We start from the raw sequence: 25,580 nt of genomic DNA, 5'->3' as shown, positions 1-25,580 counted from the left end.
TAAGATTTGACCTCGAAGTGTTATTTTTTTCACCATTTAGGGTGTTGGCCAGGGTATCTTTAGATAGGGGAAAAAGCATCGTTTTGACTCCAAATGGAGAAATTAGTATTGATGTCTTTTTGCTGACAAATACTATAAAATTGAGAATTAAAGTGAATTCAATATTATCTTAACTAAGGTTGAGAATTAAAGTGAATTCGATATTATCTTAACTAAGGTTGAGAATTAAAGTGAATTCAATATTATCTTAACTAAGGTTGAGAATCAAAGTGAATTCGATATTATCTTAACTAAGGTTGAGAATTAAAGTGAATTCGATATTATCTTAACTAAGGTTGAGAATTAAAGTGAATTCAATATTATCTTAACTAAGGTTTAGAATTAAAGTGAATTCAATATTATCTTAACTAAGGTTGAGAATTAAAGTGAATTCAATATTATCTTAACTAAGGTTGAGAATTAAAGTGAATTCAATATTATCTTAACTAAGGTTGAGAGTTAAAGTGAATTCAATATTATCTTAACTAAGGTTGAGAGTTAAAGTGAATTCAATATTATCTTAACTAAGGTTGAGAGTTAAAGTGAATTCAATATTATCTTAACTAAGGTTGAGAGTTAAAGTGAATTCAATATTATCTAAACTAAGGTTGAGAGTTAAAGTGAATTCAATATTATCTAAACTAAGGTTGAGAGTTAAAGTGAATTCAATATTATCTAAACTAAGGTTGAGAGTTAAAGTGAATTCAATATTATCTAAACTAAGGTTGAGAGTTAAAGTGAATTCAATATTATCTAAACTAAGGTTGAGAGTTAAAGTGAATTCAATATTATCTAAACTAAGGTGGAGAGTTAAAGTGAATTCAATATTATCTTAACTAAGGTTGAGAGTTAAAGTGAATTCAATATTATCTTAACTAAGGTTGAGAGTTAAAGTGAATTCAATATTATCTAAACTAAGGTTCAACTAATAGAGCTTGATGGGAGATGAACTCAATGCTGAAATGTATTGTATTTTTCATTTGAAACCTTTCATTGGGACTTTTTAGGTCGCATTTGAGAAAAATATACTTCTTTTCATCTGGAATGTACCGGCCCTGAATTTGAAGCCCCTAGTGACCTGCTTTTTTTTTACATGTGACCCCAATAGGTACTTGACCAAAATTTTGCCACAATAGACATCTTGACCAAGTCATAAAAGTTACCTCTACTAGAGAGGTAACCCGTATTTCTAAGATTCAACCTGGTGGCGTTGTTTTTAGATGCAAATGACCCAGATTTGAACTTATCAATAAAGATGAACATTTTGACCAAGTTTCATAAGATTGGCTAAAAATATGTTGCCTCAAGAGTGTCAACTAGTTAAAAGTTGACTTCATGCTTGAGTAAACTCACATACATGTACTAAAAGTAGGCAACAGTTACCAGTCAACATGAATATTTCACTAAATCAACACTTACACATTAAGTTGCAAGATGTTAACTGCACAACCTATAGCTCATCCACATTACCCTGATACTGATCTTAATGCATCATTATGAAACTTGCTCAGTGAAAAGGGGGTTTAACCCTTTCAGTGCTGGAACCGAATTTAAAAGGCCTTTGCAAACAGTTTGGATCCAGATGAGACGCCACAGAACGTGGCGTCTCATCAGGATCCAAACTGTTTGCTATTCTGATAGTATTCTTTGAAAAAAATCGAAGAAAATGCTAATTTTAGATATTCAGCAGGCGACATTTTAGCAGATGACAAATTTCCCAGCATGCAAAGAGTTAATGTTTAAAGACGGCTGCACAGGCTAATCCAGGACTACACTTTTCTGCTTTTATTGTATTATATTTTCATCTAAAGGAATACCCTTCTTGATGAAAATCCACTTAAGGCAGAAAGTGTCACCCCTGATGAGACTGTGCGGCCTTTTCACAGAAACCAATTCACATATTTTGGTACTGTTATGATGAATATACATGTATAAGTTGTCATACTGCAATCAGATTTAAATAATAAAGTTATAATTCATCAGCTTACAAGGGTATTTTTCTCTTGAAACATTGGTATGTACCAAACCATATACATGTAGGACAAACTTGTTATTCAAATGTGTAATTTATCCGTAAGTATCAGGCGATTATTGGTAAGCTACAGACATATAAAACCAAAACTCATACAAAGATAAAAGAACAAATACAGGTAGATGTTATACAGTAATCTTGAAGAGATAATGTTTCAGGACTAATGGACTTATGGTCAAAGTCTTATGTTTTCTTGTACACCAAGTTTTAAAAACCCATTTATGCCTAGCGTCTAGAAAAAAGGCCTTTGCAAACAGCGTAGACCCAGATGAGACGCCGCATTATGCGGCGTCTCAGCTGGGTCTTCGCTGTTTGCTTACAGGAATTTTTGTGAGAAATATTCTAAAAATAGAAATAAATATACCAGACATCTCTAATTTTGGAAATAAATTGATCCAATTTAGAGGGATGGGAGAGTCCACTAGGCATAAATGGGTTAAAATGACCATGATCCTCAAATTTGCTCACTTTTGATTCCCAATTTTTCCAGGTGCCTTTTCCCCTTGCAGTGCCGGGTGTAACTATTCTTGAATCTAAAGTTTACATTGCAGAGTTCACAGTTGTGCTCTTTCACGATATCCCCGGTATGGTGCTGCATGTGGTCCCGCAGCGATTTTGGATGCGAAAATTTTTTATCACAGATTTCACAGGCGTGGGGTTTAATCCCTTCATGTAATTTCTCATGTTTTGCTAAGTACCATCTATAATAGAAGCCTTTATCACAGATTTTACACCGATATATCCTCTCTCCATTGTGACCTAGTTTATGGCGAGCCAGGAGATATTGATTTTTAAAACTTTTTGAGCAAATTTCACAACTAAAACATTTATCGTTTTCATGCTCAGGAATGTGGGACTGCAACTTTGAAATGGTCGGGAACTGTTTGTTGCATTGCGGACAATAATGAACGTCCTCGCCAGAATGTTTCTGCATATGGTTAGCCAACGACAAAACTGTGCAAAAACCATTGTCGCACAAGCCACAGTGATACCTTTGACCTTGCTTTTTATGCATGATCAGATGTTTCGATAGGTTACTGTGGCAAATGAAACGCTTAAAACAGATATCACATTCATAGGGCTTGATCCCTGTATGCCTGTTCATATGAATTTTCACAGTGGATGCACAAGAAAACGCTTTGCCACAAATCTGACAGAAGAAATCCCTTCGACCGGAATGGGTCTCGACATGTCGAGCCAGATTTGCTGCTGTAGTCAACGCTTTTGGACAGAGGTGGCATTTATAAGGCCGCAGATTCTGGTGCGTCATGATATGACGCTGCAAATTTGGATGTTCTGTGAATCCCTTACCGCAGATTTTACATACATATTTCTTCTCGCGTTTTTCATTGTGGGTTATCATGTGCCGATACATATTTCCAATCTGCTTGAATCTCACGTGACACAATGAGCATGAGTAGGGGCGGGCGTCTGTGTGGGTAATCATGTGTCTTTTCAAGGCACTCTGAAATCATACGTTTGTTTATCATTACACTGATATCCGAAGGAAAGTTTTCGATTGATGCAAATAACATGAACACACCTTTTAAATAGGTGCTTACAACTTCTGATTGTCAATAACATCAAAATAAAAGTTTTATTTGACTGAACAAGATCGGCTTAAAGACTAAGGGCGTCCACTTACAGAAACAAACTTGTTATGTTTCGATTTTGTGAAATTTGTGTAATAAATGTAGTTTTCATCTAGGTTTTTACTCTGTTTAACACAGACCATAATGTAGTTTCATTCAGTATTAAAACAGTTTAGGAAAATAAGATATTTAATGTTATTTACTATATAATTCTATATAAATCATGGGCGTGGTTAGTTTTCACCCAGGTGTATGATTTTCAGCAATCTCAGAGAGGAAAACTATACCATGTAACATACCAAATATCAAATCTTTGACACTTGCAGTTTAAGATTTAAAACAAGAGCTGTCACCATAGGATGACATATGCCCCCTATAAACCCATTGATAGAAGTTATGAGCATTTTTGGAAACCTAAATGCAGATTTCGAAACCTAAACGCGGACCCTAAGTTTAAGGTCAAGGTCACAGGGGTCAAAATTTGTGTGCGTATGGAAAAGTCTTGTCCATATACACATGCATACCAAATATAAAGGTTATATCTCAAGGGACATAGAATTTATGAGCATTTTTCGAAACCTAAACGCAGATTTTGAAATCTAAATGCAGACCATTAGTTCAAGGTCAAGGTCACAGGGGTCAAAATTTGTGTGAGTATGGAAAGGCCTTGTCCATATACACATGCATACCAAATATGAAGGTCATATCTCAAGGGACATAGAAGTTATGTCCATTTTTCGAAACCTTAAAGCAAAGTGTGACGAAGGACAGACGGACGGTCCAATCACTATATGCCATCCTTCGGGGGCATAAAAAAAGTTTATTGATATTAACCATTCAAGTGTTGGTAAATAATTTGACCCCTGATATGAATGATTTGAACAAAATCGGTGGAGGACAACCATAAGATATCAAGCACAGAATGTCAAACTCCTAAGACTAGTGGTTTCAGAAATTTTAAAAGTTATTTACCTTATAAGTCTAATAACTTGTGTGACCCTTGGGGAAGGCCAGTTTCGATCCCAAGGGCATGATGTAAACTTGATAGAGGACCACCATACAATGAGACATGCTAAATACCAAACCTCTCAGCCTTGTGATTTCAGACAAGTTGTTTAAGTGATTTACTGTATAATTTTATATAAATGAGCCGTGCTTTGTGAAAAGGTGGTTAAATGCATGTGCGTAAAGTGTCATCCCAAATTAGCCTGTGCAGTCAGCACAGGCAAATCAGGGATGACACATTCAATTATTATGATCTTTTCTGTTAAAAAAAGTATTTTCTTAGAAAAATTCCAGATTAGGCGGAAAGTGTGGACCCTGATAAGCCTATGCAGACTGCAAAGGCTAATCTGGGACGACACTTTACGCACATGCATTAAACCCCTTTTAACAGAGCACGGGCCAAATCATTTGTTTTGGCCACAGAGACATGTTTGGAATTAACTCAGGAGTGGATCACAATACGCTATTACATTCAAAACATTAAAGCCCAGACCCTTGCGGTTTCAGAAAATATTTGTTTAATTATCAATTATAAAATCTTTATTTAGCAACGATGATCTACATATGAAATGGACCGGAACAATCTTAACGAATTTTAAAGAGGGTTTAAACCTTTCCCTCATATGAAGCAAAGTGAAAATAGCTTTTGCAACCAGCATAAAACTATAACTAAGGGTTGAAAATGAAGCCTTTAAAATTTGAATTAAGTAAGAAAGGTATTATATTTAATGTAAATTTCTATGGGACTACAAATGCGTCAAAATACATATATAAGTGGTAAAGGGTAAATTAAACAAATGTCATCATGATCATTGTTAATTGTATACACTTTAAGTGAAACCATTTTACATGTAAAAGCTGATTGAGTTGTAGTTGTTTCATTAAATGAAGTTTACATATACTTGAAGTGTTTTTTTTATTTTAGTATTTTCAAGGTTGCTTTGATTTAAGATGTATCTTGAAGGCATGATTATGACCTTCTTAAAACTCTTTATATTAAAACCATATTAGTTTTATAACTACAAATTTCTTACTTTACATGAGAATGCCTTGCCGCACGTACCACAGTTCACAGGGCACCACCCTCGATGGATCACCTGCAATACAGCATTAAGTACAAGATTACTGTAGTGTGTAGTAAAAAGTTGATGAGGTCCTTGAAGGCAAGAAGCTGCAGCATGTGTGGACACAGAGTGTGTCCATGAAGGCAAGAAGCTGCAGCATGTGTGGACACAGAGTGTGTCCTTGAAGGCAAGAAGCTGCAGCATGTGTGGACACAGAGTGTGTCCTTGAAGGCAAGAAGCTGCAGCATGTGTGGGGCAGAGTGTGTCCCAGCACTTGAAGGTAAGAAGCTGCAGCATGTGTGGACACAGAGTGTGTCCTTGAAGGCAAGAAGCTGCAGCATGTGTGGACACAGAGTGTGTCCTTGAAGGTAAGAAGCTGCAGCATGTTTGGACACAGAGTGTGTCCCAGCACTCCTAACTAATCAACTTCCTTCACTCACAAGTCTACATAGTTACCTGCATATTTATGCATACAAAATTAAATACACATGATAAAACATATTTTTAAGGGTCAAAACATTTAGTCTTGCTCTTGAGGTAGGCCTACAGTTTAAATTTACTGGTATACACATGATTTTGTTTCTTTTTTCTCAATAGATCCATTATGAACCTAAGTGGTTTCAAATTATCTTCCATGGCAGATCAAGACCAAGGTGGACTTAATTGTACATGTTCAAATTAATTGGCATCCTCTTAGTCTATTTTTGTTGTTGGTTTCCAAAGTAGGAATTACATGCTTGTTTTATCATACTTAAAATGACTTCAGTTTGTAGCTATTACATATTTAATGTATGCATCTGTAAAAACAAGGGCTGTTTGTAATAAATGCATGCCCCCCCCCCCATATGTTTTTTGTCACTGTGACCTTGACCTTTGACCTAGTGACCTGAAGTTTCATGATCCTAGGCCTAAGCATTCTTGAGTTATCATTCGCAAACCATTTTACTATTTCGGGTCACTGTGACCTTGACCTTTGACCTAGTGACCTGAAAATCAATAGGGGTCATCTGACAGTCATTATCAATGTACCTATGAAGTTTCATGATCCTAGGCCTAAGCGTACTTGAGTTATCATCCGGAAACCATCTGGTGGACGGACCCACCGACATGTGCAAAACAATATACCCCTTCTTCTTCGAAGGGGGGCATAATTACAGACATAAAAGTGTATTATGGTCAAAATTACTTGAATGGCGAGTTATAATCATGTATCGTTGAATTGCTGACTTGGGGGTCAATACTCATATGCATATATCATATCAAAAGTGTGAGTGACTGTTAACATTATAATCATACACCAAACCGGGCCAGTTTATCTGGTAACGGAATTTTGCAGTAAAATTGCTAAGTAATCTACTTGTTTTCCCCCACTAAAATGTTTTTTTCTGGTCATCAGAACAAGTAAACCTAGTAACCTGTTTGCTAAGAGTGCAAATATGCATTGATCCCACAGATTCAAACAGTTTTTATGATGTGGCCACAAGATTGAATGGAAGTAAATACTTTACAACGCTAGACGCAAATTTGGGTTATTATCAAATAAAGTTAAATGCAGAGAGCTCGAAGCTCACAGCGTTTTATACTCCGTTTGGCAGGTACCGATTCCTGTGGATGACGATTGGCGTGAAGTGTAGGGCTGTAACAATACATTCGAATATTCGAACTACTCGAATACGGCTGTGGACGAATCGTATTCGTTATTTGCCACCTCCCGAACCGAATGTTTGACGAATACAAACAACGTGGTTTCGAGTTTAAAAGTTTAATCATCTTAAACCCCTATATTTAAATGTTCTTCTCCTTATTCCAGCTTTTTTCATCATGTTTACCCCACCCAATATGTAACACAGTGAGATTATCAACAAAAATGGCAGGCACCGGTTGAATATTTACAACATTGAATTGAAAAATCTTTTGATGGTTGTTTAATGTTTATTTAGGTAAATATGAGTGATTTGATGCTCAAACATACACACAAAAGGTTGTAGCAGATGGAATTTCTTTTTTGTTTATCTTTATGACAATGATTGTGCAACTTATCAACAAACATGGAGCCTCAAGTTGCATAATTGTTCTACTCAAGGATTTTATTGGTACTAGTCATCTTTTCAAAACTGTGTTCAAAGTTTAAGCAGCTCTTGTCAGTGTGTTGTTATTTCAAAGTGTTATATTTCATATTTTTAGTATGCAATGATATTCAATTAATCAAATTGACAAATACTCATTGTTTCATACTATATAATGTCGTGTCAAGTTGTCAGTATTACTTTTGTTCATTGAAATTCATATTCACGAATAAATATTCGTATTTGCCACCCTGTTTTCGTGATACTTATCGTATTCGTCACCCAGTGTATTTGTTACAGCCCTAGTGAAGTGTTTAAGTGAAGTGTTCCAATGGTCCAATGGAACAGAACTTTGGTAACATTGATGGGGTAGAAATAATTGTTGACGACATTTTGATTCATGGTACAGCACTCGAAGAACATAACAGGCATTTCGAAACGATGCTTCAAAAGGCAAATTCAAATAACCTGAAGATGAATAAGAAAAAGTGTACGTTTGCCAAGCTGGAAGTGGACTAGTCTATGTAGGTCAAAAACTGACTGGAGTCAGAATTAAGCCACCAAGTCAAAGTGTGAAGGCAATAGCAGACATGAGAGACCAGAAAACTTCAGTGAGCTGGAGACTGTGTTAGGTATGATATCGTATGTGTCTAAGTTCATCTCAAATCTCAGTGAGTTGAATGCACCACTGCGCAATATGAAAAGGCTAGAAATGTGGAGCTGGGGTGACAAGGCGAAGCGCAGGTTCAATAAAATAAAAGGAACTCTTGTGTCAACACAAGTACTGCAGTACTACGACTTGAAAAAACCTGTTACACTCACAGAAGACGCATCAATGAGTGGCCTGGGAGCCGCAAAAATCCAACAGGACTGTGTTGTGGCATATGTGTCATGTGCGCTCACACCGACAGAGCAACAGTGCGCTCTGATCAAAAAAAGAAATGCAAGCTGTTGTATATGGCTGTGAAAAATTCCACAAACTGCTGCATGGTCGAGATACATTCCCAGTGGAATCTGATCACAAACCGTTGGGAGTCGATACTAAGAGAACAAGGGCTGTTTGTAAAACATGCATGCCCCCCATGGGCTGTCCGTTGTACTGGCAGCCATTGTGTGAATACGACTTTTGTCACTGTGACCTTGACCTTTGACCTAGTGACCTGAAAATCAATAGGGGTCATCTGCAAGTCACGATCAATGTACCTATGAAGTGTCATGATCCTAGGCAAAAGCGTTCTTGAGTTATCATCTGAAAATCATTTTACTATTTCGGGTCACCATGACCTTGACCTTTGACCTTGTGACCTCAAAATCAATATGGGTCATCTGCGAGTCATGATCAATCTACCTATAAAGTTTCATGATCCTAGGCATATGCGTTCTTGAGTTATCATCCGAAAGTTTATTATTTCGGGTCACCGTGACCTTGACCTTTGACCTAGTGACCTGAAAATCAATAGGGGTCATCTGCGAGTCATGATCAATCTACCTATACAGGGTTGTCATTATTAACCGATTGCCGATCGAATTCATCGGTTAAAATCGCCAGAAAATCGGTTGTTTTTCCCGAATCTTTAAAATTGCGATCGGAAGTTTTGATCACGCAAACCGACAATAATTGACGAGGTAGTAAAGTAGAGAGACACCCGGTCATTCAGTCAGTCCGTTAACTCACCCTAAGAACTACTGTTTTCAATGAATTTCTCAGCGAGTGGCTAATATTGATTTTTCCAGCTGTCAATCAAATTCTTCTTGGTAAGCACGTCAACCAATCAGCGCTGAGGCAGCCGAATACACGCCGACCCCACTTGAAACTGTATCAAATAGCTGTACATTTCACAGATTATTACTGACCGTATTTCAACGAATGTAGTACTGTAGAGCGTAATTAACTAGTTGTTTAGTTAGAGAAAAATTTTCCACATATTAAAACATGCTCTTCGATTTTCTACCAAGATAAAATCTCATCCTCGTCGCCATTATTGTAAAAATACTGAGCTCAGGCCGGGAATTGTCCCCACGACCTCCAGAGGGGTAGTCCGACACTTTAACCACGTCGTTAAAGAGCTAGCTCAACAGCAAGGCTGTTGGAAGTGACCTTACTTTTACTACAGATATTAGCGACCTCTGTTCTACGAAGTTGTTATTCAGCATATAAATATTTAAGTCCACGCTTTCCCCGAGGAAGAAAGACGTGATGTTATACATGAAGTCTAATTTTTGCATGATTTTCACTGTACATGAAAAACACGAGAAATGTGTCTCTGTTGCTAGAATTTTCTTAATTTTCCGTGAATAATGAAATCTGAAAATGATTTCAGATAACACATTTAATTATACGCATTTGAAAATACTTAAATTAAATAATGCATTTTGTTATACAAATGGTCATAACACATAATATAATAAGTAGGTAAATAACGTGTTTTGAGATTGCCAAACTATGCATACATTTAGGTCTACATGCATGAATGACCTGACAAGTTATATCACGATCCGGAATGAAAAGTACTCGGTAAAATTTAAAGAAAGACGCGTTTTTATTTTCAGAAATTAACTTTCACTTTGGCAAACTTTTCTGAAAGGAGGTACATGAAACAGTTTAGATTGATTCGTTGATTTGTCGTAATTACTAAATATAAAACGGCCTTGCCCTGGACCTACAAGGGGGCCTAGGCGGCCCCTTAACCCCCAGCCCAATCGGTTACTATTCCAAAATAATCCTTTGTTTACAATCATAATGACAACCCTGCTATAAAGTTTCATGATCCTAGGCATATGCGTTCTTGAATTATCATCCGAAAATCATTTTACTATTTCGGGTCACCGTGACCTAGACCTTTGACCTAGTGACCTCAAAATCAATAGGGGTCATCTGCGAGTCATGATCAATCTACCCATGAAGTTTCATGATCCTAGGCGTATGCGTTCTTGAGTTATCATCCGGAAACCATTTTACTATTTCGGGTCACCGTGACCTTGACCTTTGACCTAGTGACCTCAAAATCAATAGGGGTCATCTGCAAGTCATGATCAATGTACCTATGAAGTTTCATGATCCTAGGCCCAAGCGTTCTTGAGTTATCGTCTGACAACCACCTGGTGGACGGACGGACCGACCGACCTACAGACCGACATGAGCAAAGCAATATACCCCCTCTTCTTCGAAGGGGGGCATAAATATATAAAGCTCCGCTAAGGATTCAACGAATGATTTTGAAGCTTCAACCGTATGACTTCATCCTGGTGCACAAAAGCGTCAAGGACATGGGTCTAGCAGACTGCCTCAGCAAATTACCGTTAGAAAATCAGAATGAAACAAGAGATGTGTTTGTCAATAACACAATGCCCCCTATTGCCCCGCTTTGAAATAAAATTTCAATATATAATTTGGCAGGTTAAGAAATTATCTCCCTTTTAAAGCTTATTACTTCCCTTGGATTGTATTTTTTGACTTTTGACCTTAAAGGATGACCTTGACCTTTCACCACTCAAAATGTGCAGCTTCATGAGATACACATGCATGCCAAATATCAAGTTGCTATCTTCAATATTGCAAAAGTTATGGCCAATGTTAAAGTTTTCGGATGGACCACAGACTGACAGACTGACGGACTGACAGACAGTTCAACTGCTATATGCCACCCTACCGGGGGCTTAAAAACTATTGATGAAGAGTTGATGGTTTTGAAGCTCGACACGTTGTCGTATTCAAACCATGACAAAATTGCATGCGCAACACAAGCAGATGAACAATTCCAAGTGCTTGCCAAGGTAATCATTTGAGGATGGCCAGAAACTAAGTGCGAAGTTCCTGTGAATGCCATTCCATTTTGGGATTACCCTGATGAAATATCAATCTACAATGGAGTTCTGTACCGAGGATGCGCTTGTGTATCCCAAAAAAAATGAGAACAGAAACTTTGAAAGCGATACATAAGACGCATTTAGGGAAGTTATAAGTTAACTTTAACAAGAGGGCCTGAAAGGCCGAAAGTCGCTCACATGAGAAAACAAGATATTATTGGGACAAATCTTATGACCAAGTTTCACGAATATCAGAAAATAAATGTTGCCTCTAGAGTGTTAACAAGGTTTTACTATAGCCATATAAGGAAAAATGCCCCGCCCCCTGGCAGCCATGTTTTTTCAACCAACTGGCATCACTCGTCCAAGATATTATCGGGATGAATCTTCTGACCAGTTTCATGAAGATCGGACAATAAATGTGGCCTCTAGAGTGTTTACAAGATTTGACTATAGCCATATAAGGAAAAATGCCCCGCCCCTTAGAAGCCTTTTTTTTTTCAAGCAAACATAATTATTTTCCAACTCATCCAAGATATCATTGAGACCAATCTTCTGACCAAATTTCATGAAGATTGGACAATAAATGTGGCCTTTAGAGTGTTAACAAGGTTTTACTACAGCAATATATAGCCATATAAGGAAAAAAGCCCCGCCCCTGGTGGCCATGTTTTTAAAGCAACCAAAACCATTTTCGAACTCATCCAAGATATCATTGGGACATATCTTCTGACCAAGTTTCATTATGATCGTAAAATAAATGTGACCTCTAGAGTGTTAACAAGGTTTTACTATAGCCATATAAGGAAAATAGCCCCGCCCCCGTGGTGGCTATGTTTTTCAACCAACCAGCATCATTTTTGAACTCATCCAAGATATTACTGGGATGAATCTTCTGACCAAGTTTCATGAAGATCGGACGATAAATGTGGCCTCTAGAGTGTAAACAAGATTTTACTAAAGCCTAAAAGCCATATAAGGAAAAATGCCCCGCCCTTTGGCTGCCATGTTTTTGAAGCAAACGTAACCATTTTCGAACTCATCCAAGATATCATTAAGACAAATCTTCTGACCATATTTCATCAAGATTGGACAATAAATGTGGCCTCTAGAGTGTAAACAAAGTTTTACTATATATAGCCATATAAGGAAAAATGCCCCGCCCCTTGGCGGCCATGTTTTTCAAGCAAAGGTTACCATTTTTGAACTCATCCAAGATATCATTGGGACAAATCTTCTGAGCAAGTTTCTTGAAGATTGGAAAATAAATGTGGCCTCTAGAGTGTTAACAAGGTTTTACTAAAGCCATATAAGGAAAAATGCCCTGCCCCCTGGCGGCCATGTTTTTCAACCAACCGGCATCATTTTCAAAATCATCCAAGATATTATTGGGATGAATCTTCTGACCAAGTTTTATGAAGATCAGACAATAAATGTGGCCTCTAGAGTGTTAACAAGATTTTACTATAGCCATATATAGCCATAGAAGTAAAAATGCCCCGCCCCTTGGCAGCCATGTTTTTTTAAGCAAACGTAACCATTTTCGTACGCATCCAAGATATCATTGAAACCAATCTTCTGACCAAATTTCATGAAGATTGGACAATAAATGTTGCCTCTAGAGAGTTAACAAGGCAAATGTTGACGCCCTACAACGGACGACGGACAAAAAGCAATCACAAAAGCTCACCATGTGCACAACCATGAGCACGTTGTGCTCAGGTGAGCTAAAAAGAGAGGGTGAGAGTTAGTATTGACCGGCATGAAAAAACAAATTAAAGATTATGTGGGCATTTGTAGTGTGTGTTTAATGCATCGCAACATGAGCCAAAGATCATCCAACCAGTGCCTGAGCGTCCCTGGAGCAAAGTTGGAATGGATTTATGCGAACTAGAGGGTAACCATTACCTAATCATTGTAGACTACTTCTCCAACTTCATTGATGTAGCATCATTGCAAAGACACACTCGAACGAGCACCATCTTAAAACACATCAAGCAAAACGTGGCTCATTATGGAATCATGGACACAATAATCACAGACAATGGTCCACAGTTCACCAATGCTGAATTCGGAGAATTCCTTAAAAAATATGGTATCAGCCATACTACTTCGTCGCCTTTGCACCAGCAAACAAACGGCCTTGCCGAAAAGGCTGTTCAAACTGTGAAAAATCTAATTAAAAAGTGTAGCGAAACAGGGGACGACATCTACTTAGCCCTGTTAGAACTAACATTATATTATTTAATTTATAAATGTTTCATCATTACTTCATAAGAAGGTTTCTTAAATTTGTTAAAGAAAAGGTGATGCATTATATCATCATTATAACCATCATATCTAGTCTGATATGTGTAATCCATTGTTGTTAACATGTGCAGTGTAATCTTCTGAATAAAGTGAGTTTTTGGTTGACCTATATAAAGTTATGCGTGGTTTATTAGAGCCTGATCATTTGAAACCCTCATAAATTCTTGCATTTTTATTGTTTTAAGGTCACAGAGTAAAGATAATCTATTGAGTACTGGAGTTCGAGCATACCTTTTCATGATTCTGCCGATTGCTGGGGCTGGCAAACTTCTTCCCACACACCTGACAGTGAAGTCGTTCTTCCCAGGGAATATCCAGCCTGCGTCGCCCCTTTACCCCTTTACGTCTACCCTTCCCTTTCAGCCCCTTTTTAGGACTAGGACTGATTTCACCGTTGGTAGGCTCTTCTTTTGGGATGATATTGCCGTTGAAGTCACTTGCAGAACTATAATCCCTTGTGTCTTCATCATTCCCTAGAAATTCTGGTTCACTTTTTACATCTGATGTCAAGAAATTTTCCAGTGATATTTCATCAAATTCAGTTGATGTGTCACTCTCATTATCAATATTATTTGCCATGATCACAAAATCACTTTAAATTTTCATTTAAATATTAATTAAGTATCAAACAGTCTACCAAACAAAATATTGTAGGATACTAGTTACACAAATTTCAGTGTTAAACCAACAATTTAATACTATTTAATATTATATCATACATAAACCAATTGTAAACCATCAGTAAAAAATATGCAAATACAACTTCAGTAAAAACAATAAAAATCTATACAAAATAATGGAATGTATAGTATATATCACAACAATTTATTCAAATAAAGACTATACTTAAACACATGACCATGCCACTTTAATTTATCTCAAGGTGACATCAGCTTTAAAATTATCTAGTACATGTACAACAAAAAACAAAACTTAACTTTTAAACTTAATAAGACTCAAAATGTGTGACACAAAAATCAATGGAAGTGTTACAATAGCTTTCAAATCATGTTTAGTCAATTAGAAAGTTTAGTTGTATTTACTAAATTATTCCTGTTTTTACATGTTTACAAACAAGTTATCAACTAGGGGAGAAAACCAGTTTGTGTAAATGATTACATTCAACTAATATGTACAAATGTAACATTACCAAAAACTAAGTTTATTTACATACAACTTTCAATTTTTTTTTATTTGAAAAAAATATCTGTGACTTAAAAAGAAATAATATTATCTGTCTTAGTAAAGTCATTACTGAGTATGTTAAGCAAATTCTAACAAAACAAAACAATTAAAAGTAATTTAAAGAAACTAGCATATTGCTTGTTTATACTTGAGTAAAGTGCTAGCAAATTGAAGCATGAAGTTCATTCAAAAAGTATTATGCTGGGTCTGGTATATTGTTCTTTTAGTATGGTCTTAGAGTTGTGATGTCATACATTAGAGATTTTATAAATTGTACCGAGTCTGCTTAGACAGGGTTCATACAAATTTTCTCTAATGAAATTCAAGCACTTTTTAAGCACTTTTCAAGGGAAAAAAAATCCAAATTTAAGCACTTTTTTAGTCTGACCTACTGAAAACTGTATATTACTGTATTCTGTGTCCAATACTGACAACATTTTTGCTTAATTGGTCTCTTCTTGCCTAACATTCTATGTGAATTTCAACAGTCTGCACTACCCTGCTACAGTAACAACTGTTTAATCAAAAGTAAGATATTTCATTATGATATAGTTATTGACCAAGGAATAACACATACCAAAAAAACACCTATCATTTGTGTTAAATATGTATTCATAATGTTCATAACAGATATTCCAGTGGTATAATATAGCTGCTACAAAGTGTTAAAGACAATTATGCATCCGCTACCAATTAATTCTGAAGAAAAATTAGAAAACTACAAATGTACAGAATCTCGCAACGGCCTTTAATTAAGTTAAGTTCAAACAAAATATAAAATGTCATGTGTTAATTGAAGCTTGTAAAAAGTATACTTATTAAGTAATTTTCAACAGCAGGTACACATGTACATGTAAAATCTGTTATAGATTCAATAGTGTACTTTATTATATACCTATTTAATGCTTTTAACAAAATACAGGTTGTATCAATCGTTGAAATAAAAAATCCCGTATTACGCTACTCGCTGTTTCCAATTCCGTATTACCATACTAGCCAGACTACTTCGACCCATTTAATGACGTCACATTACACGCAACGAAAATAGAAATATTTTATATTACACGAAATATATTACGTAGCACATCATGTGACGTCATTTCTGTGACAAAACACAATAGTTTTATCTAAACTCTGTAAGGACATGTCAGACCTGGTGTTTTTTAGCAGTAAACTATGTGTTAAAAACGTATTTTGGAGTGTGTGTTTATCATGCATAAATGTATATTTCGATAGGAATACATACGGAATATTACGCTAGTCAATTGTTCCAAGAGTTTGTATCACTCGAGTGGCTTGTGTAATGACGTATCACACGAGAAGCGTAGCCTCGAGTGTGATGCGAAATAGCACAAGCCACGAGAGTGATACAAACTCTTGGAACAATTGACTAGCGTAATATTCCTTTTATTATATACAACAACTAACAAAAACAGTTAACAAATGTATTTTTTACTTTAACAAAACTTTATCGAAGTCTTTATCGAAACTTAGTTTAAACCACATTATTTTATTGTATTGCAGTTAAGCATAAGGGATGCTGTTCGCTATAAAATCACTCAATATGTTATGTTTCTCCTTACCAGACTGAGAGATAGCTGAGTGGGCTATTTATATGATGAGCGCATATGGAATAAGACCCATTTTCGCATGAAAACTGTCATTAAAAATCTCATTGCGAATTGAAAATGCCACATTTAAGAACAATGCTTTTGATACAAAATTGAATTCAGAATAGCAAACTTGTTAATAATGGCAGCCTATCCAAACATTTGATTTCCAGGCGTGCTGACCAAGTACGGTAAACATTGTGATATGATAATTAAATTATTTTCTCTTATCGTGACACTATACTATTTCGCTAATGATTGTTTTCTCATCTTGGAAGCAAAAGTGAAATTCTGCGAGATGGATTTAAACGCATAATTGTAACAGGGCAACAATTTGTGTCGTTTGAACATACAGAGAGTAGTCCGAAATTCCTTACACTAAACAGTGCTACATCCTTTGAACTGAGCGCATACGCAGTGATGTAGCCAAAATTCAGAGGTTGTATCTCGAATCAGCCTATGAAATATTCTAAAATATTCAAGCGTGTCTGTTGGCATTATGTAAAAGTCATTAAGATGAAAACTGAGTAAAACAGCTACGCCTAAAAAACGCATTAGTGCTCTATACCTATGTTTATGTCAGTGTTGTTGACACCGTGTGACTTGCTCGGGTAACAAGTAAAGCATAAACAGCAATGTATATAGTTTTATTCCTCCATATACAAGATACAAAGATTATTGTATATTTTGAATTTGTATACGGTGTCAAAATCAAAAGTTTTGTACACGGAACTTTCATTATGAATTTATATTCTTGGTGAGATAGTCATTTGCCTTCAACGCTTTTTATTGTAAACAGAATGAAGACTTAATCATGGGCCCCAGTGGGATGCAGATGTTGCAGATATCTTACTATCTAAACATGCAGGTAATATACTCACAAATACTGTGAATAAAAACTGTTAATACTGTGAAGTTTGTATAATCAAATTATCCCCTGCCAAGGGGGATATGGGAATTGTGACCCTACATATTTCCATCTGTCCTGTTTGTGTCAAGATCATAACTTTGTCATTTATTAAGGGGTTTTCATTAAACTTGCTTCAAATGTTCCTCATCATTAGAAGATGTGTCACGTTAAACAACGGAGTCTCTACCTTCAAGGTCAAGGTCACAATTATAGGTCAAATGTTTATATGGTCAAATGTTTCCATCCTGTTCATGTCCGGAGCATAACTTTGTCATTTATGAAGCCAATTTCATTAAGCTTGCTTCAAATGTTCCCCATCATTAGACGATGTATCACACTTAAAACCAGGTCCTTACCTCCGAGGTCAAGGTCAAAATTAAAGGTCAAAATGTCTATATATGGTCAAATGTTTCCATCTTTTGGAACAGGTAACAATTTTATTATTTTTATTTTTATACGCCTGTAATGAGGTTTGTTTTTAACATTGAAGGTTTATGAAATGATAAACAATAAATAATCGATCAGTTAGCACGTGTCAATGAGATTTAGACCAGATTCCAACACTGGTCGTAATGACCTGCACTGATGTGTAATGACCTGCATTGGGTTGTAATGACCTGAATCGAGCTCAGTGTCCAGGCCCTGTTGGAGGGGTAATGTCTCCGACTGAGGAGTTCTTGTACTGTGAATAAATGTTAATGTGTTGCCATGAACTACACTTCAACACCGAAATTTCGAAGTCATCGGGACCGTTAAAAAAACTTCGGATTAATGATAATTCGAAATAAACATTTGACAGAAGACTTCTTTGATTCTCTAAAAATAAAACGCTATGGACTTCGCATGGTTCGGTTACACGCTACTATTAATAATTGTTTTACTTAAAAACGTAAACTAGTCAGATAGCAATAGATTGCTTCTAACGGAGGAATAAAACGATTATTTTTCTTCTTTTTTATTTTCTTCTAATTACAGAACATATAAAATAGAATCAATAGCACAAAGTATCAGAACCTTGTTAGAGCCATGTTATCAGTGTGTTTGCCGGAACACCAAATTATCTGCTATTTGCTACGTGCAGACGACAAAGTGTAATTATCGGCTTTAGACAAAGGTGTGAACTTACGCTTAGTGTTTTGCAGTTTTGACTTCGGATTAAAGATTGATAATTAGGTGCGAATTTTATTGTTGGGACCGAAATAATCACTTCGAATTAACGATTTCTTCGGTTTAACGAAGTTCGGATTAACAATGAAATTTTACATTAAACAAAGAAGAACCAAAATCGGGACCCGAAAAATACTTCGAAATAATGGTGACTTCGGATTATCGGTGTTCGAAATAACGGTGTTAAAGTGTATAAGGAATTGATAGAAATGGTCAATCCATGTTGACTTAAATCTGTGGATGATCAACTTTTAAGTAGAAAGATTTTCAAATATTGGGCATTTTAAAGGCGCTCATCATAGTTCAATCATCCAACAAAATGCATCAAAATCTATCATGGTTACTTAAATCTGTGGATGAGAAACTTTAAAATAGAAGTTGTTTGACAGTTTGTCAGAGGCGCTAAGGCTAACATTCAAGGTTTACTCGGCCTATGATGAGCATACAAACAGTGTTTCACAACTGCAAAATATTTGTTTAGTCTAACCAAGTTTTGTTTGCAGTAGGCGGCCTTTAAAATTTGTATATTTTCCAAAAGACTTAACATTTGCATAATGTGCCTTGTTTCAAGCTTACTGGTAAAAAATTCAGTGAGTTCAGTCTTCAAAGTCATATGTAATATGCAAATTGTCATGTTTTAGATCCCTCAATAAAACAGCTGATTATTTACAGTCGCCTGTCGAGTAACAGCCAGCAAACAAGGCAGTCTGATGGCTTGTCAAGTAACTGCAGTCAACAAAGTCAGGCCAAATGTATGTCCAGTAACAGCCAAAAACCTAGTCCACCTGAAAGTCACTTGAGTAACATCATTGAACAAGATCAGGCTGAATGTCTGTCAAGTAACAGCCAACAACAACACCTGTCTGAAAGCCATTCTTCAATCACTATTGCATTCATTCATGGACTGGCAATCAAAAAGACCTCCTTGTTTCTTTGTGTCATGAAAAAGATGAAGCTTTTAGGAAAACAAAGAACCATTCTATCCTGTGGAAGGAAATAGTGGAAGAAATGAGCAAGACAGTGAACTTCACTGTTACTCATACGCAAGCAATTAACAAATTAATAATTTACTTTGAAAAAAAAAAGTGGAAGGAAAATGTTGATAGTACGACAGGAACAGAAGCTACAAGATGTGTCTGTGAAACACTATGTCCCCCCCATATATTTGACCTTTGACCTTAAAGGATGACCTTGACCTTTCACCACTCAAAATGTGCAGCTCCATGAGATACATATGCATGCAAAATATCAAGTTTCTATCTTCAATAGTTATGGCCAATGTTAAAGTTTGAGGCAAACAAACCAACAAACCATCAGACAGGGCAAAAACAATGCTAAAACAATTCACCCCTAAAGAGATTACTGATGCATTCTCTAGGGCGAAGAAAGACACTGCTTCAGGAATAGAGCTGCGCCTACTAAAATACAAGACCCACAGGATCATTTCTTGACATACCTATTCAACACCTTCCTGATACACGAGGTAAAGTCCCACCACTAGTAAAGTGCAACCGATTGATCCTCCTACCAAAAGGAGATACAACTCAAGAGGATGTCAACAATTTGCGTCCTCTAACAATATCATCGGTTGTACTCAGGCTATACACAAGCTGCCTATCAAAGAGTGCTTGCAAGCTATCCCTTGAATGCAAGGCAGAGAGGATTCATTGACACAGCAGGTTGCGACGAAAATACATACCTGTTATTAGAGACCATAAGCGATGCCAAAAAACCCGAAAACCCTTATGTGTGGCCTTTCTCGACCTGGCAAAAGCCTTTGACACAGTCTCACACAGTCATCTAACGGCGGGACTAGTAGGGTGAAACAATTGTCCCCACAGTAACGCCAACATGGAATATCCAGGACATGCAGCTTGTTCTTTAGAACAACTGGCTGAAAAAATGGGCATTGAAGAGAGACAGGAGTGACATCCATACCCAGCCCAAAGCGAACCACTGAAGACTAAAAAAAAAGAGGATGCATGTAAAGAGGAAGAGAAAAATATTGCGTTGGATTATAAAGTGACTGAGGAGGAAGAGCCTGAGAACTAACATGCATAAACACACACCTCAAATGTGTAAAGTCTCTTTCCTTTATGTATTCTCATGTGTGTCTTCAAGGAACCACTCAGGTTACATGTATAGCCACCCATCTCACATGTGCATAGTCTCTCTCCAGTGTGTATCCTCATGTGTGTCTTCAAGGAACCACTCAGGTTACATGCATAACCACACACCTCACATGTGTAAAGTCTTTTTTCTTTATGTTTTCTCATGTGTGTCTTCAAGGAACCACTCAGGTAACATGCATAACCACACACCTCACATGTGTAAAGTCTCTTTCCTTTATCATTATGTTTTCTCATGTGTGTCTTCTAGGAACCACTCTGGTTACATGCATAAACGCACACCTCACACGTGTGAAGTCTCTTTCCTTGATGTATTCTCATGTGTGTCTTGAAGGAACCACTCAGATTACATGCATAAACACACACCTCACACGTGTCGAGTCTCTTTCCTTTATGTATTCTCATGTATGTCTTCAAGGAACCACTCTGGTTACATGCATAACCACCCACCTCACACGTGTAGTCTCTCTCCTGCATGTATCCTCATGTGTGTCTTGAAGGAACCACTCTGGTTACATGCAAATCTGCACACGTCACATGCATATAGTCTCTCTCCTGTATGTATCCTCATGTGTGTCTTCAAGGAACCACTCTGGTTACATGCATAATCACACATGTGTAGTATTGAAAGTGTGCGGTTAAATTAAATGGTATTTGATGTTTCTTAGCTTACATAATATCTATATGGTGCCATTGTAATAGGCTATTAATTATTTTGAAGCAATAAGAGATTTTTTTAGTTTTTTAGTTTTAATTAAAAAGGTACATGTTACATAATAGTGAATAAAATCAAAATATTAGGTCAGTGACCCTATATTTATGATTTCATTTTTCATATAGTATTTTTATGTATTACTTACATATACATTCTTAACAAAATCTATTAGCTGAAAAAAATCACCCAAACTGCAGCAACACCCCTTGAAGTGACCATAGCTGCCCAAGAAAAGAAAGTGAATCACCAGCTGAGAGTCAAAAAGATGGAGGCAAGAGTGGGAGAGCTTAAGATGCTAGAGGCAAAGCTGGTGGCCAGAGAAGCACTGCTGGTGGAGTAAATTCAACAGCAAAAGGAACAAGACACGTGTTTTGTGAAACACAATGCCCACTCTGGACCACACCGGCTTTTATTGCATAAACTAACCTCTGGTATAACGTGGGCGCCATTTTGTTTTCAGACTACTTTTGAAATTCAAAATGGCCAAAAGAAATGTCGGCACCCATCCTTGAATGTGAATTTTGTGCTTCAAACCGGACAGGGACATGTTTTCTTTTATATCAAGCAAACATGTAGATTGTGACATTGTGAGGATTGTTGTGACATTAGGGTGAACAAATGTGCCAAATGATTTTAAAATCTCACAATGAATGACATAGTTATGGCCCTGACAAGCTCATTTATGGCCAATTTTTACCTTTGAACTAAAAGTGTGACCTTGGAGATATTGACATAATTCTTTCACGCGGCACACCGTCCAATGATGGTGAACAAATGTGCCACATGATTTTAAAATCTCACAATGAACGACATAGTTATGGCTCGGACAAGATTGTTCCACCCGCCCACGACATTCGCCAATCTAATAACCATTTTTTTCCATCTGAAAACCTGGTTAAACAAGGCTATATTCAAGCAATATGGTCCCCTTCCGGCTCCACCATTGTCAGAAATTCAACCATTTTCAGATTATTTTTTTTCCGTTTGCCATAGCAACCAAAATTTTTGAAATGACGTGCATAATGTCCATAATGCCATCTATCCATATGTTGCAAGTTTCATGAAAAAATATTAAGAACTTTTAAAGTTATCACAGGATCTAGAAAAGTGTGACAGACAGACAGACTCACAAAACACAAACCATAAGTCCCCTCCGGTGAAACCGGTAGGGGACAAAAGCCTTGCCTTGAACCAGTTGGAAAATGGGAACAGCAGCCATTAAATGAAAAGGAAAGTAGCGATCACAAGAAAAGTGCTAAAGACCAGATAATTCAAGACACGGTTGAAAAGGATATAAAACAAGAGCTGTCACCATAGGATGACTTATGCCCCCTGTAAACACTTGGTAGAAGTTATGAGCATTTTTCGAAATCTAAACGCAAAGTGTGACGAACAGACTGATGGACAGACTGACGGATCACTATATGCCCTCCTTTGGGGGCATAAAAATGTCTTAGAATATCAAAACAAGAAACCGTCGGAGACGGGTGATGCTCCCCAAAGTTTTTTTTTGTCACAATATTGCACCATATATTCAGATAAAAGGAAACGTCTTGAGGGCTTAGTAGTTGGGGGGGACAAGTATTTTTTTTATATAAAATTCAAAGGGTCATAACTCTGTGAAAAATCATCCGACCAGAACTTCTGATAATATGCACATCTCCTCTTGGTAGTGAAGCTTCCCATAAAGTTTCATTAAATTCCGGTCATTAGTTGCTGAGAAATAGCCCGGACAAGAATTGCACTATAGACGATGTCAGAAATGAAGTCGACAAAGTGGTCTCCCCTGAAACTATCCTTTTCCGCCATAACGGTGCTCCCTAGTCAATATCGCCGAAATCACGAAAGCTTATCCAGCCGCTATGCCTTACGAAAACTGTATGGGCAGACAATGTGTCTTAGTTGGGTGCAGCAATAACCAGAGAGACCTGTATCGTTGGAAAAATACAATATGTGCTGAACATGGCGAAAAAAAAAGAGAATTGTATATGCCTTGCTCCGTTCAAGTTCCATTGTTTACCTCTGAACGCCGAACGAAGACGAGAGTGGTTGGGTGTTATCAACAGGAAAGATTTCAATCCAGCAAGCCAAGCCGTGGTAAGAACCATGCAAAAACATTAGTTAACTTTGTTATGTAAAGATCTACATACTTTCACTAGCATCAATCTGAAATTGAGCCTGAGTGGTCAGTTTTTAATAAAAACTTTATGTGTATTCGGACGAATGGCAATTCGGACAAAATTGTTATTCAGCTTTGTTAAGACTGTTCCGATCTAGGAACGAGTGCTGTTTGGTGAACTTTATAATGAACTAGTTCATTGGTTGCTTAAGGTCAGTTTAACCAAAGTAAAATTTGTTAATATTTTACCTTTTGAGCCCCAGCCCCCCCCCCCCCCCCCCCAAGTTGGGTTCAGGGGTGGGAATTACAATTATTTTTTATTACATGCATCAATTTATGATACTGACAGATTTATGTATTTTCTATTTTCAGGTTTGTTCCCTGCATTTTGTAGATTTATGTATTTTCTATTTTCAGGTTTGTTCCCTGCATTTTGTAGATGGGCTGCCAACGAAGAAAAACCCTCTGCCTACCGTCAACATGGGCTATGAATTGACCAAGACACCAAAGCCAAGATGTCAGCTGGTCAGAAGAGCGCTGATGCCTGTGAGTGACAACATGAAGCTGGAGCCCTCCGAGCCCATGTTTACTGCCGCTATGTTACCACCGGATTATGTAAATGACATTAGTTATGAACAGATCGAGTGCAAAACAACATGCTGTCTAAAATATCCAGGTTTTTGCAACAATGTGCCTAAGATGGCAGAGGCTAGCACCCAGACTGATGATTTAATTAGACTTGACCATCCATATGCGTATCATAAAACCACTAAATGTGCATCTACTCAACAAACCACACCAGAATTCAGCATTGATGACATTTCTTAAGACACTGATGCAGGCTTTTATACAGGACGTGACTATAGTGAACTTATGGCCCTAATAGCTATGATGATTCCATTTGGTAAAGCTTTAAGTTATAAATTAAACATTTCAGATCAAATTTGATCTGTCTTGATGAGACTGCAGCTAGGTTTGACATTTTTTTATATAAGTAGGCGCTTCAACATTTCAAGACCATTAGTCGTCAACATGTTTCACACAGTCATGGATTGACATTTTGGCTGTAAAGTTTAGTGACTGTGTAGTTTGGCTACCTAGAACATCTATAAGAAGAACATTGCCTTCATCATTTGTAGACACTTATCCAAAGACAACATGCATTATTGACTGTACTGAAGTTTTTATTCAGCGACCGTTCACTTTAAAAGCTAGGAATCAGACTTACAGCAATTATAAAAGTCATAATACTGCCAAATTTCTTGTAGCTATTGCTCCAAATGGGTACATAATGTTTGTGTCAAAAGCATATGGCGGGAGAGCTAGTGATAATTTCATCACTTAATCTTCAGGTTTCTTGAAATACTTATTACCTGGCGATGAAGTTATGGCCGATACTATAAGCAAAGACCTATGTGCTAGACAAGTTAAATTGAACATTCCAGCATTAATGAAAGGAAGAACACAGCTATCTGCAAAAGAAACCATTGCATCAAGGCGTATCGCATCTGTATGAATACACGTTGAAAGAGCCATAAATAGACTGAAATGCTTCATTAAGTACAACTTTGAATATTAAATCGACCACAAAACTTGATAAGAACATGCGAGTGATTGCCGCCCTATGTAATTTGCAGGGCTCCTTAATTAGAGAGAATACTTCTGAGGATTGAAGAAATGTTTCATTGTTTTTAAGAGAGCCTTAGTACATCCAAGAATGCATATTGTCAATAGGAGCAACTAATGAATGAGACAGATACAGAAGAATGAAAATGAACACAATATATGTTCTAGTACATGTTTTATTTTAACCAATTTAGCTTATAAATA

At 36.9% G+C, this 25,580-nt stretch overlaps 1 protein-coding gene and 1 long non-coding RNA gene across 3 annotated transcripts; one reads left to right on the top strand and one right to left on the bottom strand.

Annotated features, from left to right (window-relative positions):
* Window positions 1–378: 378 nt before the first annotated feature.
* On the top strand, window positions 379–1,047 carry LOC127863123 (uncharacterized). Of its 2 annotated transcripts, none has more exons than XR_008040926.1 (4): window positions 379–451; window positions 530–802; window positions 881–919; window positions 959–1,047. It is a non-coding gene; the product is annotated as an uncharacterized LOC127863123 (long non-coding RNA). The 2 variants fall into 2 exon arrangements; XR_008040925.1 differs by having other exon boundaries at window positions 530–841.
* Window positions 1,048–2,388: 1,341 nt separating this feature from the next.
* On the bottom strand, window positions 2,389–15,154 carry LOC127863105 (zinc finger protein 883-like). The gene is made up of 3 exons (XM_052402467.1): window positions 14,147–15,154; window positions 5,703–5,765; window positions 2,389–3,536 (listed from the first exon to the last, which is right to left on the bottom strand). The coding sequence occupies exons 1-3, from the start codon at window positions 14,492–14,494 to the stop codon at window positions 2,526–2,528; spliced, it is 1,422 nt and encodes a 473-aa protein (XP_052258427.1). The 5' UTR covers window positions 14,495–15,154; the 3' UTR covers window positions 2,389–2,525.
* Window positions 15,155–25,580: the final 10,426 nt, after the last annotated feature.

This window comes from Dreissena polymorpha, unplaced genomic scaffold, assembly GCF_020536995.1.
Source record: "Dreissena polymorpha isolate Duluth1 unplaced genomic scaffold, UMN_Dpol_1.0 chrUn001, whole genome shotgun sequence".
Taxonomy (NCBI): domain Eukaryota; kingdom Metazoa; phylum Mollusca; class Bivalvia; order Myida; family Dreissenidae; genus Dreissena; species Dreissena polymorpha.
Note: the sequence above shows the minus strand (reverse complement) of the source record. Positions and strands in the feature narration are given on the sequence as shown.